General features: G+C 37.4%; 1 protein-coding gene across 5 annotated transcripts in view; it reads right to left on the bottom strand.

The window, feature by feature from the left end:
* Positions 1-15,671, bottom strand: part of pex5la (peroxisomal biogenesis factor 5-like a) — a 166,234-nt gene extending 150,563 nt beyond the window's left edge. For 2 of the 5 annotated variants that reach the window (XM_087993569.1, XM_087993570.1), the window contains exon 1: positions 15,191-15,670. In XM_087993569.1, coding sequence (XP_087849695.1) covers positions 15,191-15,211 — 21 coding nt within the window. In that variant the 5' untranslated portion in view covers positions 15,212-15,670. Of the gene's footprint in view, positions 1-15,190 lie in introns of all 5 variants that reach the window. The other 3 variants (XM_043702242.2, XM_043702241.2, XM_043702244.2) reach the window with 3 other exon arrangements.
* Positions 15,672-17,131: the final 1,460 nt, after the last annotated feature.

Genomic DNA, 17,131 nt, shown 5'->3' with positions numbered 1-17,131 from the left:
ATATATGACTAGATTCTAATTTATTGTGGTTTTCATAGATTTTTAGCTGGATTTTACTCAAGTCAGGAATTAAAGACTAACCATTAAAGTTATGACATTTACCACAATAATTATTTTCCACTGCTGGTAGCAACAGTTCTATTTAAATATGTAAATTTTTACTGCACATTTCATTCACTTTTACAAATTGATATTCAAGTTGTCAGTTATTATTATACTTTCACAAATAAAATTGTCCATCAAGAAACTGTGATTGAGCCTGTTCATGTTATTTTAGGTCAGTAATTTTCATTTGCCTACCACCCCACTTCTACTGATAATTAGGACAGTTGGCAGATGGAAATTAAGAAAAAAACAATTTCCTCCCTGTTGACTGCCTGAAGACCATAAAATATGTTTGAACTACTTGAAACAGACAAATAGTTCACCTGAAACAGGGGAACCATTTTTTAATTTGTATATCAGGGTCTTATATCAATTTAAGTGACAGATGCTGTTTTCATGTGGGTGTTTACACTTATATGGTTGTCAAACAGAATTCTGGGAGTAATTTATGAAACTGGTTTGTCAGGTTTCTCTTCAAAGATTGTCACTGAGAATAAGAATCTGCTTTATTTCCTCTGATAACCCCCAATCTCTCTTGTTTACAAATGAGCTGTATTTGAGATAGAGGTGAACATCACTCCACCAATAGTGCTCAGAACATTTCTGCTGGAAGGCCACTTACAATGCAGTCTCCCTTGGATGTTTGTTCTGCATAGCATCTTCTTTTCAGTACCACCACAAAACATTGCAACTGAATTTGTAGCTTTGAACCTTCAGGAATGAACCCTACATCCCATAATTAGCTCAGCTTTGCATGTTGGCATGTATTGTGTTATCAAGATTGTCCATTTAAATTAAGACGTAACCTGTAATTTTAGAAAGTTTTTCTTTAAAACCAAAAGAATACTCAGAAGCCCAGATAACACTTTTTAAAATTTTCCAATTCATTTTTATGAACTGTTTTTAAATATGAAAAACCTTTTCCAATAATGTTTCCTGTGATTTATTGCATACAGAAAGTGCAAAGGATGAAGCATGCACACACAAAAAAAACTTGCTTATCTTGATTGAATTTCCAAAATCTCAAATACTCATGAAATATTAAAATACTATTACTTATTTCAAAAACATTAAACAATAAACACAGGAATAAACAATCAACAATTTTGATTAAAAATAGATGGGACAATTTATTTCTGAGCAGCATTGTACATTATTGTAAACAGTGATTGTTTCATCCCGTCGATCACCAAAATATATTAAGGCTAGAGTTTATAGTCTGAAGTAAAGATTACTAAACACACTGTAACTTTCCAAGAAAAGCAGTAAACCACTTCCTGCAACAATCAATTCAAAAAACCTACAGGAATACACTTCAGTCTTCCAGGAACACAGGATCAGTGGCCTTACTGTCCACATATCAAATGGAAGTCAAAACGATAATAGCATGCAAATCTGTCTATTTCTCGAAATCCAAATTAGCTACTTAAATTTAACAGATAAACGTATTGATTGAAGACAATATGTAATCCTAGTTTTTAAAAAATATTTCCCAAGTTTACCAGTTGAAGGTATAAATCAAGAACCATATATTCCACTATTGGAAAACTGTATGCAATTTTGGTCTCCTTGCTACAGGAAGGATGTTGTGAAACTTGAAAGGGTTCAGAGAAGATTTACAAGGATATTGCCAGGGTTAGAGGATTTGAGCTACAGGGAGCGGCTGAAAAGGGTGGGACTGTTTTCTATGAAGCGTCAGAGGCTGAGGGGTGACCTTCTGGAGGTTTATAAAATCATGAGGGGCATGGATAGGGTAAATAGACAAAGTCTTTTCCCCTGACTGGGGGAGTCCAAAGGCTATGAGAGAATAGGTTGAAGATGAGAAGGGAAAGATATAAAATGTGTATAAGGGGCATTTTTTTCATTCAGAGGGTGTTGCGCCTATGGAATTAGCTGCCAGAGGATGTGCTGGAGTTGGTACAATTATAACATTTAAAATGCATCTGGATGGATATATGCATTGGAAGGATATCGTCCAAATGCTGGCAAAAGGGACTAGACTTACTGAGGATATCTGGTCGGCATGGATGAGTTGGACTGAAGGGTCTGTTTACATGCTGTATATCTCTATGTCTATTATAAAGTAAGGCAAATAGAGTCAATGTTTGAGAAAAGAAAAAAAATTAAAATAGGCTTAAGTTTTGGTATCAAGGCATGCATTATCTGTACAGTGAACAGTATATCCCCTATAGCTGATACTTTCCCCAGACACAGTCTTTCCTGGAGCTCCTGCAATACTAGGAAAACCCGTCAATGATAACTCCAGGCTGCCCGAATGAAAATTGTATAGTATTATTCTCTTCTGTCAGTGCTCTGTGAGCCATTATAATCTTATCCTCAATTCATAAAGTTACTCATTAAGATAACTAAGTAAATCTTTATATTTGCCTATCATGAGTAAAAGATTTTATGCATGAGGAAGGGTCATTGGCCGAAAACATTAACTCTGATTTCCCCACAGACCTGCTAAGCTTTTCCAGTTATTTTCCTTTTTGTGCTTTCCTCACTTATTTACTTACATGTATAGTTGTGCTGATTCTTATTTACTAAGGAAAACACTATGTACCAACTAACAATTACATCACTTTAAAAAAAATCTTTAAATCGGGCCATACCACCAGTCCTTCACCGGAGACTCACTGATGATGTTACTTAGTATGGTGATGAAACATCTGAAAACAAACCTTCCAGCTCAGCAAGCAAACTTACATCCAAAACCTTTCTACTGAGCAGAAGTGAACAGGAGAGATTGAACATTTCACATTAACTAACTGGTCTGTCAGTCCATTGAACCAAAATTGTGGTATTAATTTTTACATTGCACCTAAACAATGCAAAATATTCACACTTTAGTCAAACAACACTTATCGTGTACTTTTGGCCAAACTGTAACTATCTGCTATTTCTAAATCAGCTGCCAAAAGGTTACTAACTTAGCGAGGCCACAGTGAAATACAGCCGAGTTAAAAAAAAATCAAAAAATATTCATATCTGTAAAAGGAAGATCAAGTTGTTGCAGCAGCAGTACAGTTCCAGGTTGTTGCCACAGATATTCCTCCACCTTCTTAAACTCTCACCATGGCCATCTGGAAGAAAGTTTCAAGTATGTTCCACTTACTTCAAGTGAAGCATCCATCTCCAAGCTTTCTTCACTTCAATAATTTTCATTTTTTTTTCTCCTAATGTTCCCTCAACAATTCCGGCACTTGGCATTGTTCCGAGTGTGGTATAGTAATAGTTAATGCAGTACCAAGAAATTGGAGGTTTAAGGTAGCTAAATGTTCATTGGTCTAATCAATGTGGCCATCAGTTGGTGTATCACACTGTCCTTTGGAAAGCCCTGGACTCCTGCATCAAAATAATTTAAGCTTAAATACCTTTATTCAGAGGTATGGTAGCTGAATTATAATTACACTAACTAATTCAGGAGATTGTCACAATCATTCTGGTGTAGCACACTCCACATTGGAAAGCTCCAATAGGGCTCCACAAAAAAGATGACACAAACACAAACACAGAAACATACACACATTCACAAGGTAGCAACATTTCACTTTCAACAGATCAGACTGGCCAGCTGAACGACATTGGGAAACCAAAAGAATTGAGGAAGATTAGCAGAAAAGTAGAAAATAAAACAGGAAAGAGGAAAGCACATCAGACTTCAAGAGCTAATATTATGTGGAAATCCTTATCAGATGCTGTGATAAAACTTGCATCATATGTGGCAAGAACTGTCACTTGAACCACTCAAGACATTGTGATCTTGCAGCATGGTAAGATAAGTGAATACTGTTGGCAGTTATACCAACATCTTTAGATGGACATTTGCCTTATATCAAGTGAGCAGAAATGAGTGGGTATTGCAAGCAGGTCAATGGAAAAACAAAATGGAGGGTCATCTTTCAGGAGAACAGGTATGGACTTTGGATCCAAATATAAAATGAAGACTTCTGATGACAAGAAACTGCAAAACATTTTTGGCTGGTCTTTGCATTATATAGAATGGTGAATTTCTCATACACAACATCACTATTCTGCAGTCAACTATGGAGATGGTGTTCATCTCGATGGCAACTGCAATTCAGGATCCTTTCAGTATAATGTAGCACCAGTAGCAGCATTTCTCAAGGAGAATCACATTGGAGTCATTCAGATTCTGGGATCAGCTACTTTTACCTTTGACTACAACAGCAAATAAATTAGAACTCGTCAACAGTTATACAAAATCATATCCCATAACAGCTCTCTAATGTGAATGTAACATGATGCCATCCCTAATCACACTTCTATCACTGGGGCCAGATAGCCCCAGCAGATGTCAATACATTGAGATCTAATTCAGGGTCTTAGACATTAGGAGCCATTGTCACCTCATTAATGTTTGATGAGCCAAAGCAACCTTCTTTCTCCCATTTTACATTTTCTGACTAATCTGTTATTACTACTTAGCTCTGGAGGAGATGGGACTTGAACCCAGTCTCCTAGCCCAGAGGTACGGACACTACCATCATGCCACAAAAGCTTTTCTCGTCCCATTTTACAGCCTCTTCAGTAATTACCTTGATTAGTTAATAAATTGATCTGTAGATAGGTCATCAACTTGAAACATTACATCATTTCTCTCCAGAGATATTGCCTGGTCTGAGTTTTTCCAGCATTTTCATTCTTATTTCAGATTTCCAGCATTGTATTTTTCTTTCAGTGAAACAGAGCTGTTCACTTTTTTACAAGAAGAGCAAGCTTTCTGCCACCACTGAAGCCACAATGGTTTCTTCAGTAGTTGCTGATCTTATAAAATTCAGTGCCATGAATATCAATGTTGATATTGAGCAGATGCTGTTGATTGTATGGTTGAAAGACAGGACTGTTAATATAGGTGAGCACAGATTGCTCATCTGATATTCTCTTTAATGAGCTGCTGCTGAACAATTCAAGCTGCAGGCATTTTTTGATTCCTCTCATTACCTTGCCATTCTGTATGTCATCAGTACCTTTACGCATATCATACTGAACACCCTGTTCCAACACTGTCTTCATGCATTGTCCCAGTTACAGAGCAAGGTAAATGAACCACAACAATGCTAGAAACTCTTTGTAACAGGGCTGTAGTAAATTGCCAGACCTGTCCAGGCATTTGATAAATTGTCTGAAGGCTCCAATGCTTGATGAGGATATATGCCAACAATAAATATGATTGCAAAGGGGTTCTGGCACCAATTGTGGATTGCAAGATAAATCAACAATCAATATGCCAATAATTCAGGGGACAGGGTTAATTTCCAAACAGCTAACTTACTTTGCAGGGCCAAAAATTTGAATGGGTGATTGACATAATAAAAGGAGATGTGAGACACAATAAAGAAGGTACAGACGTGAGTCACATGGTGCGAAAATAACCCATAAGGCAACACGAGCTCTGTCAATAATGTGTTTGGCAGAATCTGCACTCTGTGTAATCCCCAGAGATTCTTCTTGTTACTTTGGAATATTCAATGTGCAAATGATATAGCTTGAATGTTATTATTGCATGTACAATCGTCCATGATATTGCTGATTTTAGAAGGGGGCCTGAAGGGGGAGTATTCTTTATTGTTTCATGAAATGTTGGCGTTGCTGGGAAGACCAGCAATTTTTATCCTCCCATAACTTGGCCCTTGGACTGAGTAACTTGTCAGACCATTTTGAAGGCAGTGAAGAGTCATCACATTGCTGTTTTTCTTTAACTTTATATTGCATTTATTTGATGTGATAATTTGTTTTAGTAATAGAATATTTTTCTTCAATAATAAGGAGCCATACAAACGTTTAATACTGCATTTCATACTGATGATCAGAATATTATGATCAGTTAGGTCAATGTGCTTAGGAGTGGCATTTAGAGTTTAATTTGGATAAATGCGAGGTTTTGCATTTTGGTAAAACAAACAAGGGCAGGAATTATACAGTTAATAATACAGCCTTGGGTAGGGCTGTAGAACAGAGAGACCGAGGGCTTCAGGAACATAATTCTTTGAAACTTGTGTCACATATAGATAGTGTGATTAAGAAGGCAGTTATTGCACAGATCATTGAGTATAGGAGTTGCAACATCATATTGAAGTTGTGTAGGATCATGGTGAGGCCTCTTCTGGAGTAGTGTACAATTCTGGTCGCCCTGTTATAAGGAGAATATTATTAAGCTGGAGAGGGCTCAGAAAAGATTTACCAGGATGTTGCTGGCACGGGAGGGTTTCAGTTATGCCGATAGGCTGGGACCTTTTGCACAAGAGTATAGAAGGTTGAGGGGTGACCTTATAGAGTTTATAAAATCATGAGTGGTATCAATAAGGTGAATGGCAGGTGTCTTTCCCTAGGGTGGTTTTAAAACTAGGGGCATAGTTTTGAGGCGAGAGGAAAAAAACTTAAAAATGACAAGAGGGGCAACTTTTTTTTTACAGAGTAGTTCCTGTGTGGAATGAAGTTCCAGAGGAAGTGATGGATGCAGGTACAGCTGCAATGTTTAAAAGACATTTGGAGAAGTACAAGAAGAATAAGAAATGTTTGGAGGGATGTGGGCCAAGCACAAGCAGATGGGACTAGTTTAGTTTCAGACTATGGTTGGCATGGACTAGTTGGACTGAAGGGACTGTGCTGTATGATGTCAATAATATTCTCAGATACTCTGAACCTAAATGGTGTTTGATCATGAAATCACAAATCCAAAACAATTTTTTAGCTTGGAATCTACTTGTAGTTCACACTGAGCGCAAGACAACAGTTATTGAAAAAAAAAAATCAGTGATGCAAGGAAAAGTAGTTCCAAACGGGTCACACTTGCACAAAATTAACCTTTTAAAATTTATTTTAAAATTTGCACTTTGTCATTGTGCAGTAATCCAGTTTACTATAGAGGTTTAAGCTGTCTGGTGAAAGTGGGACATTCTGTATACGTATCTTTTCCACTTCTATAGTTCACATAAAATGTGGAATTTCAGTCCACTTCAATTAATCATTGTACCATAGAAACTAACATAGATCTGTATGTACAATAGTTATTGAATTATATATTGATGTAAACGCTGTAGCAATGAGACCCATTTTCACTTTTCTGCAAAAAGAAAAGCCTTTTGAAACTAAATGTGTGCTTGATCTTAAATTACTTGACTTCTTTCTCAATGCCATGTACATGTTTCATTGAAGTTAGTTTTGGGATTGAGATAATAAAAGCAGTTTTTCTCACAACAAACAAGTTTAAAAGAAATAAGTTTCCTTATCAAAATATGCCCATGTTATCAATACAATAAAAAGTTTATCCTGTGTTTCATTCTTCTGAAATTATATTTTAAAGATATGTACTCATGTCAACACAAACATTGTGAGAGTTATTTTGGTTTCTACCAAATTACATGGGTATTAAGCCAAAACAATCTTCACTTTTTTAAGCATTCTGTTGGCACTGATGCTCAACACGGTAAGCAATGCTTGTGGTGGCAAATGCAACTTTTTGCATTTCAGGTGTAAAGAATATGTGTGGTACGCTGGTGGAGGAGATTGCTGACACATCCAATTTTCATTTCATTGAAAGTAATGGAATGAAAATGAGATGGTTTCCATAATGAGCAGGCAATCTGTTACACTAGATTAGACTCCAATCATAATGAAAATTCCCTCCTTCCTGGTGTCAGTATTCAGTGTTCCCATGACATAATGAAGCTAAAGATGAAGATAGAGGGATCTGGGTAATGTCAGTAAATATGCTAGTAAAGCAAGTAGTTAGCAAAGCTAATAGAATATTATCTATGCAAGGAAAGTTAAATGAACTTGGGATGTTATTCTTCGGTTATACAAGGGAGATTGGTGAGATCACATTTGAAGTACCCCATGCAGTTTTGGGATCTTTGTTTAAAGGAAGGATGTAATTTATTGGAAACACTTGAGAGAAGGTTCATTACACTAATATCTGAAATGGGGAGGTCGTCTTATGAGGAAACGTCGGAGAGGTTAGGCTTGTACTTGCTGGTGTTTAGAAGAATAAGAGGTGATTTGATTAAAACATAAAAGATCCTGGAGATCTTGACAGAGTGGATGTGGAAAGGGTGTCTCTTCTCGTGTGACAATCTAGAACTAGAAGTTACCATTTAAAAATAAGGCGTTATCTATATAAGACAGAGATGTGAGAAACCTTTTCTCTCAGAGGGTCTTTCAGAGTCTTTGCAACTCTCTTCTTTAAAAAGGTGGCTGAAATAGAGTCCTTGATTTTTTTTGCTAAGGCAGATGTTAAAATATTCTTGGGCTCAATAAATGAGATAGATCCATTGAGGATGAGAGAAGGAGACATTCGGTCGTGTGGTTTTCTCTTTCACATAGGATGGTCAAGACTCTAGTCACTAAATAGATTAAAAGAAAGAAATAGGTGGATTTCTAAACAAAGGCATCCAGAGATATGGTACTGAGATAGAAAATCAGCCAGGATCATATTGAACAGCAGATCAGGATTGTAGGACCAAATGGCCTGTTCGAACTCTTATTTTCTACGTGTGTTTTTTTTATAGGATTGCATTAAACAAACAGATCGGTGCTTTGTAGCACTGAATCACTTATTATTCTTTCATAAGCATCACAACCAAAGACAGAGATCCTGGCAGGCTGTGTTCCAGTAAGAAACGCACTTTTGAATATAAGAAGTGTCATCCAGCAACCCACCTGACAACTGTTAAAACTGCTCAAAGCCAGTCTGCTTATGCCTTGCAACCAGTTTACTGTTTTGTTTTGAGAAAAAACTTATTCCATGTTCTAAGTTTATGCCAATTATGAAAACGTATTTAAGAATACATGATTAATCAAAACTTTAAAGCCAATGAAATGGTGACACGAATAAATTCACCATCCAACGTACTGCAAAGTTATAGTAATTAGGAGAGTAGAATGTTCAGTCCCCATGTTTGAGATAGTTGACAAAAGTTCATATAAAAGTCCATTACATTGGATGACTAAGCCTCAAGTGCAGGGTTGAACTCAGGAATTTAGGGATTAAGGATACTGTTATACTACAGCAAGTGACTGAGAAAGGAGAAAGGAGAGCAGGTACCAGAAACTCGGTAAAACTATGACCAATTCATCCTGATTAATATGATCAGCACATTTATTGTAAAATGGTTTCAACCTGTTATCATAATCCTCTTAATTACAATTACACACTATCCTCGTCAAATGATGGTTACAGCAGTTGAAGCCTTAGAAATAACCAACTGTTGAACTGAATCAAGATCAGTGTACTTTTTTTTAATACACCAGACACTCCTGCATGTCCTGCAGGAGTCAATGGCGATTGGAGTTGTCTATCATGGGTACCCAGGAAATGCAGACTTGAAATGGCAAATGCCAGCAATTTTACTTGGACACTAAACTTCGTTTTTTTTTAATCTAAGGCTTCGACTGCTATAACCATCATTTGACGAGGTATAGTGTAATTGTAATTAAGAGGATTATGACAATGGGCTGGAACCATTTTACAATAAATGTGCTGATCATGTTGATCAGGATGAATTGGTCATAGTTTTACAGAGTTCCTGGTACCTGTTCCCCTTTCCCTATCGAGCAGGTGCTTCTCTCATCACTTCCTGGCAAATAATGACTTCTTGGAGTCAGCTTGTAGTAAAACTGTCAATCCAACTCCAAGATGTCATGAAGAATAGAGAAACTGGAAGTGAGTCAACTGTTTGTGGCATACTCTAATGTGTTTCTTCAGCTAGACAATTTCACCACACAATGTAGGGTGCTGTTGATGATTGACTTTCAACTGGAAATTTCCATTATTTCATCCATTTAGTTCAATATGACAAATATGTAAATCAGTATTTGCAAGATACCAGTAAAATGTAAATTAGAACTCTATCTACTGTTTTAGTTTGCTTATTTCCAAAACAATTCTTATACATACTTCTCGGCCCCTAACCCTTGGATTCAACAAGTTTGTTAAACTACTTGTGCTTTGAAACATACTGATGAAATTATGCACTCAATATTAGGTAATATAAAACTTATGCCTGCATCAAAAGTGATGCATTTCTCTCATTGTACAAAAAGCAAAATATAAATTCCTGATCAGTGCTCAGTTACCTGATCTGACACATATAGGCTGTAAGGACCTTTCAAAAAGAAACACATTGACGCAAAACCAGGAAGAGTAAATATCAGCCTGGAGATGCTACTTATTGCTCCCTGGAGACCACATTTGGAAAATGTGTGTATGTGGTTACTGGGTGATACTACAATGTCTGCACTCCAAAAGCAAAAGCCTGCTGATGCTCTCTTTTGGAACTTACATATGATGACTGATCATTTGCACAAAAAAAAGGCCTATTAGTAGAATGGAAAGAACTAACAACCAATGTCACAATACTATGGAAAGCATCACAGAAAATAATAAATATCCTATTCAAACACTTTACTGCGCTTGTAGAAATTTTTGTAGAATTTCTTCTAAATTGTGGAGTGAATTTTTGTACTTTAATACAGGTTTCTTTCCATTACAAAGTACATATTTAATGTTTTAGAACCTAAATATATTCCATTGGAATGTTTCAGGATTGAGATGAAATGTCATTTTAAAATTTACTTCAATAGAAAATGTAGAAACCAGTTGAATATTTCGACAACAAGTTTAAACAGAAATTAAAGTTTTAACCATGGTATTAACAAAAAAGTGAAAACATAATAGTTGTAAGCTTTTCATTTTCAAACAATCATCGAAATGTTGTCTAAAAAGATTGATTATATTTCAGTGATAGATTTATTATACCTAAGAGCTTAGCAGAAAAATATCGATTTTTCTTAAAAGAGTACATTGCTTATCTTACTTCTGAAGTTGATGACACATTACTCTTATTTATTCATGGAGTGTGAACATCACTGGCTGGGTCAGCATTCATTGCCCATCCCTATTTATCTTTGATCTGTGTGGCTTGCTTGGCCAGTTCAGATTCAACCACAACCATGGTAGTGGATCTGGAGTCTCCTGGTGGCTGGATTCACTCCCAAAAGGACATCAATGAATCAGGTAGAATCACGGCTTAAATCTATTCTTTTTATGAAATTAAATTCTACCATCCACCACTGTGGGATCTGAACCAGGGTCCCCAGAACATCAGTCTGCCACTCCAGATTACTAGTCTAATGTCTGCATTTTAAGATTTTTTGTTCATTTTGTTGTCTTTTACATAGTGATCAATAATCAGAGCTACGAGGACAATATTTTAAGTTTCCAAAATATTCAGTTTTACCATACTTAATAATACTTCTGAAGGAGATAGCTGTAGAGTTAGTGGAGGCATTAGTGGTGATCTTTTCAGGAATCACTGGAGTCAGAGTGGGTCCCAGAGGACTGGAAAATTGCTAATTTACCCCACTGTTTAAAAAGGGAGTAATGCAAAAGATGGGAAATTACTGGCCAATTAGCCTGACCTCAGTTGTTAGTAAGATTTTGGAGTCCACTTTTGATTTTGAAGGAAGATATTTCTGAATACTTTGAAATGCATGATAAAAAAATGGCAAAGTCAGTATGGTTTCATCAAGGGGAGGTTTTCCTGACAAATCTGCTAGAATTCTTTGAGGAGGTAATGAGCAGGTTAGACCAAGCAGAGCCAATGGATGTTATCTACCTGGACTTCCAGATAGCCTTTGACAAGGTGCTGCATAGGAGGCTGCTGAGTAAGATATGGGCCTATGGTGTTAGTGGCAAGGTACTAGTCTGGTTCGGAGATTGGCTGTCTGGCAGAAAGCAGACATTAGGGATAAAAAGGATCATTCTCAGGATGACTAGTGGTATTCCGCAAGAGTCATTGTTGAAACCACAACTGTTCACTTTATACATTCATGATCTAGATGAAGGAACTGAGGGAATTCTGTCTAAATTTGCAGAAGATACAAAGATAGGTAGAGGAACAGGTACTATTCAGGAGTCAGGGAGGCTGTAGAATGATTTGTACAAGTTAGAAGTATAGGCAAAGGAAAGGCAGATGGACTACAATGTGGGAAAAAGTGCGGCCGTGCACTTTGGTAAGAAGAATAGAGGTATAGACCATTTTCTAAATGAGGAGAAAATTCAGAAATCTGAGGTGCAAAAGGACTTGGGAGTTCTCATCCAGGATTCTCTCAAGGTAAACATGTAGGTTGAGTCAGTAGTTACGAAGGTAAATATAATACAGGCATTTATTTTGAGAGAACTAGAATATAAAAGCAGGGATGTACTTCAGAGGCTTTATAAAGCTCTGGTCAGACAACATTTAGCATACTGCGAGCAATTCTGGGTCCAATACTTCAGAATTCCCCCTGGAGTGGGCCCAGAGGACCTTCACAAGAATGATCCCAGGAATGAAGTGCTTAACATATGAGGAACGTTTGAGGACTCTGTGTCTATATTCGATGGAGATTAGAATGATGAGGGGAGATCTAATTGAAACTTACATTATACTGAACGGTCTGGACAGAGTGGAAATTGGGAAGATGTTTCTATTGGTAGGAGAGACTAGGACGTAAGGGCACAGCCTTGGAGTAAAAGGGAAGATCCTTTAGACTGAAGATAAAGGAGAACCTTCTTCAGCCAGTGAGTGCTGAATCTATGGAATTCATTGCCACAGAAGGTTATAGATGCCAGGTCATTGAGTAGATTTCAGACTGAGATACATAGCTTCTTGACTGTCAAGGGGATCAAGGGTTATGGGGAGAAAACAAGAGAATAGGTTGAGAATTTTATCAGCCATGATTGAATGGTGGAGCAGACTTGATGGGCCAAATGGCCTCATTTCTGCTCCTATGTCTTATAATTGACTCTTCCCAGTCAGTTTTTAATCATGAGTATAGGGGAGATTCATTGATTTGAATATTCAGTCAATTAATTTTTAAAAAGTGGCACTTTTTTTGAACAAAAGAAAGCTCTGTTTTGAAGTTACCCTCACATCACTTTTTATGTCAGAAATTTCTAAGAAAGTGTTACAATTGTGTTCATGAAATCCTGTTCGTAATCTTTAAATTTGTCAAGGTGGATAATATGCATGAACTGAACACATCTCATAATTGGTCCCTTAAGACTATAATTTTGCATGATATCTAAGTTCTTTGCGGTCATTATTCGCAAATAAATTTGCAGAGAAAGAAATCAAGTGCTTATAAACATTCATGCCCCTAATGCAGACTCAATTTTGGACAAGGAGAAAAGCAATTTAGTTTGTCACCTTACTTATATCTGTATGATGTGAATGTAGTGAAGTGCTTTGATTTTAGCTAATCGTGTATACAGAAAGTATTGAATTATATAAAATGAAAATTAATAGTCACAGAATATGACATTGATCCAACATCACTCTTTTTTTACCCCATTGACTTAAATGAGTATTTTCTCCACTGAACTTAAGTAGTTTACATGAAGAAACAAAAGATTGGATTAAAATTTGTACAGAAGAAATATTTCAAGTATAACTATCAAATAAACGATACTGTATAGTTCTCAAATTGCCATTAATGTGTTACATAATTTCTCAACACAATGCTGTATGTTGCTATCATCTTTAATCAATAAATGGGGTCAACGTGTAACAAAGAACTAAGAAGCGTGCTATCAAGGTGGAAGCTTAAGTAATTATTTCAAATACAAATTCATGAACACAGGATTGTGTGAAAGTGTATGGTCAAACTGCCTGTTTTTTGCATTAATTGGTACTGACCTATTGTCAAGGTATTAATTTGAGGCATCTCTACATTGTGTCTGATCTGTGACCACCCCGTACTGAAAATGAATATTAGTCACACCTGATCTCAGTAAGCCTTGTAAATATACAGAGGTAAACCATTTGGGAAAAACTGCAACATCAAATACATGCCTAATAATAATTCCATTAAATGAGAAATAAAAATGTGGTCGTAATGCCTACTTTCCACAGAATATCTGATCTCATACGTACTTGTGAATTTTTGTTGGAAGGATAAGCAAAATTCTGGGGCAATCAAGTTCAGACAGCCCGGCAATGTAAAAAGTCGTACTGCGCATTTATATTATTTTCACAACAAAATTGCACAGTACCTGAATAACGTCACTTTTCTGTGTTGCTAAAACATGTCAGTACAGAAGTTTTCCCACAGTTAAAGTGCGATGAAAGGACAATGAAGTCTACCAGCCTGATGCCTGTATTGACAGGGTTCTGATGTAACAGTTCGTGCGGAACATGGATAAATGAGAAGATCGATACACGCAATAAATAAGAAAATTGCTTTATTATGTACAAAACTATTGGGAAGAAATTATGTCGGGACGCAATATGTGAGCAAGAATAAATGTGAAGATTCTAAATTATCATCATCACTGGGAATTCAATGCTTATGTACAGAAACAGTGACAATTATTCACACCAAGATTTCCAATCCAAGCATTGATCAGTTGGTTTGTTTAATACAACACCCTCTCAAAACTCATGCATGTTTAATTTGTGACGCCTGTAATAGCTATTTATTGTCTCAAATATGCGATGCGTCCATGTTATACACGCGGCGACACCTTACTGTATCTGCAAGACATACATTGTAAATTTCTGCCTTTTCTTCAGCAACTAAGCATTTGCATTAAAACGTGCAAAACGTGGCAGATGCTTTTCTGCCTCCCATCTATTATACCTTGCCCTTGAATCGACGAGAGTCAGGCATCATATTTCTGCGTAATACTTAAATGTATTAAAACATGTACGAGATGTAAGCTACACCGCAGTTCATGTTAACCTTCTTCATAATGTGGAATTACGATCCAGTTTATGCTAAGGTAAGCTGCTGTCATTGATAACATACACGCGTATTAATTTAACCACCGATGATATGCCTGCCAATCCATCCTGAAGGCACAACTGAAAACTTGTGATTTATTGGATTTCATTCTGTAACTATCACAGCCAGATCACCTTGACAATCATTTTCCTTTTCATTTTGCATGCCATTTTCTCGTTTCGCTCTGAATTGCATTTGACCATTGAAAGCCAACGTTCATGCTGAGGTTACCTCGAATTTGATTTTTAAAAAAATAAAATTACACAAACACATATTCGGCTGCATTCTGACTGACCTGCATGTGCCCCTGGTACATCCTGAATGGATTCTTTACTGCAGACGAATTGCACGCTTGCTGTCTGTCTGGAAGCAGTCGGGGCTGATGTGCAGTTTACAGCTTTTACAGGCTCTCTCTTCAGAGGTGACTGGGAAAGTGACTAAAGCTGTGTGTCCGTGCTGCTTGGGGCCGGCGCTGGGATTGAACCCGCCCCCCTTTCTCTTCCTCGCTGTCAGTCTCCTCCTCACGTGCCCGGTTCGGGAGCTGTGCGTGTTCCGTCACAATGTCACGGACAAGTATCTATCAGCCTGGAGGTCAGCAGGTCGAGCCCGCAACTGTGTTGCCTGTACCCGGAGAGACGCGCACACAGGCAGGAGGATGCATGTGAGGTCTCCCTAACTTCCAACCTCCACCGTATACAGCGAGTTATCACCTTGTTCCTTCCCGCTGCTGACCTGGGTCGATTGCATGTTTTATATAGCGAGCACTAAAGTTGTGAGTTGCATCTAAATGAAAACAAGTCAAACACATTTTCATTCAGTACAAGTTGCGCTGGTAAAATAAGGACTTTGTTGCCAAATTGGGAAAGTTAAAGGCATCATCGGTACGGGCCATAGTGGAACTCTGTACAACCAAAGAGCATCTACCCCGTCCCCGCCCCTTCCCATTAAAAATGAAACTTCCTGAACACGCCAACTAAAGCCTGGTAGCCCAGGTAATGTAAAAAAAATCAGCTAGAGGAATCTGCATTGGGAGAATCACCAAATGCCAAGCAGCAAGGTAAAGTAACTCAAAAATCAACTTTCTGCAAAGGGAGCTCACAATTCTAATGTCCTGGAAACATGGTGATACAAGGTTCCAACCATCAAAGGTATAACCACCTCAGTGCACCGGAATACCTGAATACATCAATGCATTGGAAATTTGCATAAATGGAGACGGCATGGAGAAGTCGTGCCCATTTGAATGGAATATTTGGGAAGGGCTATAAATAAAGCTGTCAGTCAGACAGCGCGGAGTCAACTATGGAACTGTAATGTCAACTGAGTTTAATCAAAACTCTGACTCCTTTCATTTTGACTGGCTTTCTGCATTTTCATCAACTATTAAAGTCTAAAGGCAAGGACTGTAGGAGTTTCAAAAGCATCTCAATACTGCAGTGTAGGTTTTCATACAGAACAGTAGGAGTTCTGGGATGCAGCCACATGACTGTGATATTGGCACCATGAGATAGGCATTCAATGTTCTCTGTCAAAAAGACAATAAGCCTCTTCCCTATTCACACTGTTGCGAAAAAGCTAGCTTATCCAGATTGTCACCCAGTGCACAACTCAGTACTGAAAGTATTCTAATGTTTAACATGGTTTACATTCGGTAGGATTACATTATTCCATTTGTCTATGTTTACAAGACCAACCACTGGCAGTCTGTAGTTGGGGTAGTGTGCCACCACCTATCCTCCTTCCTACTGCACCTAAGAACCTGTTTAACTAACAGTCAGCGAATTAATTACTGCTATGTATTAACAAAAAAAGGCATTTATTTAAACTGCAAGAGGCAGTTTATTTGTGTGATATCAATAGTTACAAGATCCATTGACTAGTTAGCCTGAGTAATTGTTTATCAGGATGAAGAAAACGTTAAGTCTGGGTGTGATTTTGAGCAGAGGGCTGAGAGATGGGTGAGTAAGGGCATTCTTGATCTCTTTCTAAATATTTGTATTTCATAGTGATCTGTAATTTGCTGTTTAAATTCTACATTTAGTCTAGGCTTAAGCAGGGATGTATAAACTTTCTAATTCAGAGCAACTGAGGTTAGTCAGTTATAGAAACCAATTTAAATTTATTTTTTGTAGCTGGAGCTGTGCTAGTTCAAAGTATATATGTAGAGGCATCTTAGTGCGACTTAGCACCGAATATGACTTTGAGCAGAATGCTGGGAATTACAGAGGAAGTTGGT

This window comes from Chiloscyllium plagiosum, unplaced genomic scaffold (assembly GCF_037043375.1).
Source record: "Chiloscyllium plagiosum isolate Xiang-an unplaced genomic scaffold, Cpla_swu_hap1 HiC_scaffold_13, whole genome shotgun sequence".
NCBI classification, from domain to species: domain Eukaryota; kingdom Metazoa; phylum Chordata; class Chondrichthyes; order Orectolobiformes; family Hemiscylliidae; genus Chiloscyllium; species Chiloscyllium plagiosum.
Note: the sequence above shows the minus strand (reverse complement) of the source record. Positions and strands in the feature narration are given on the sequence as shown.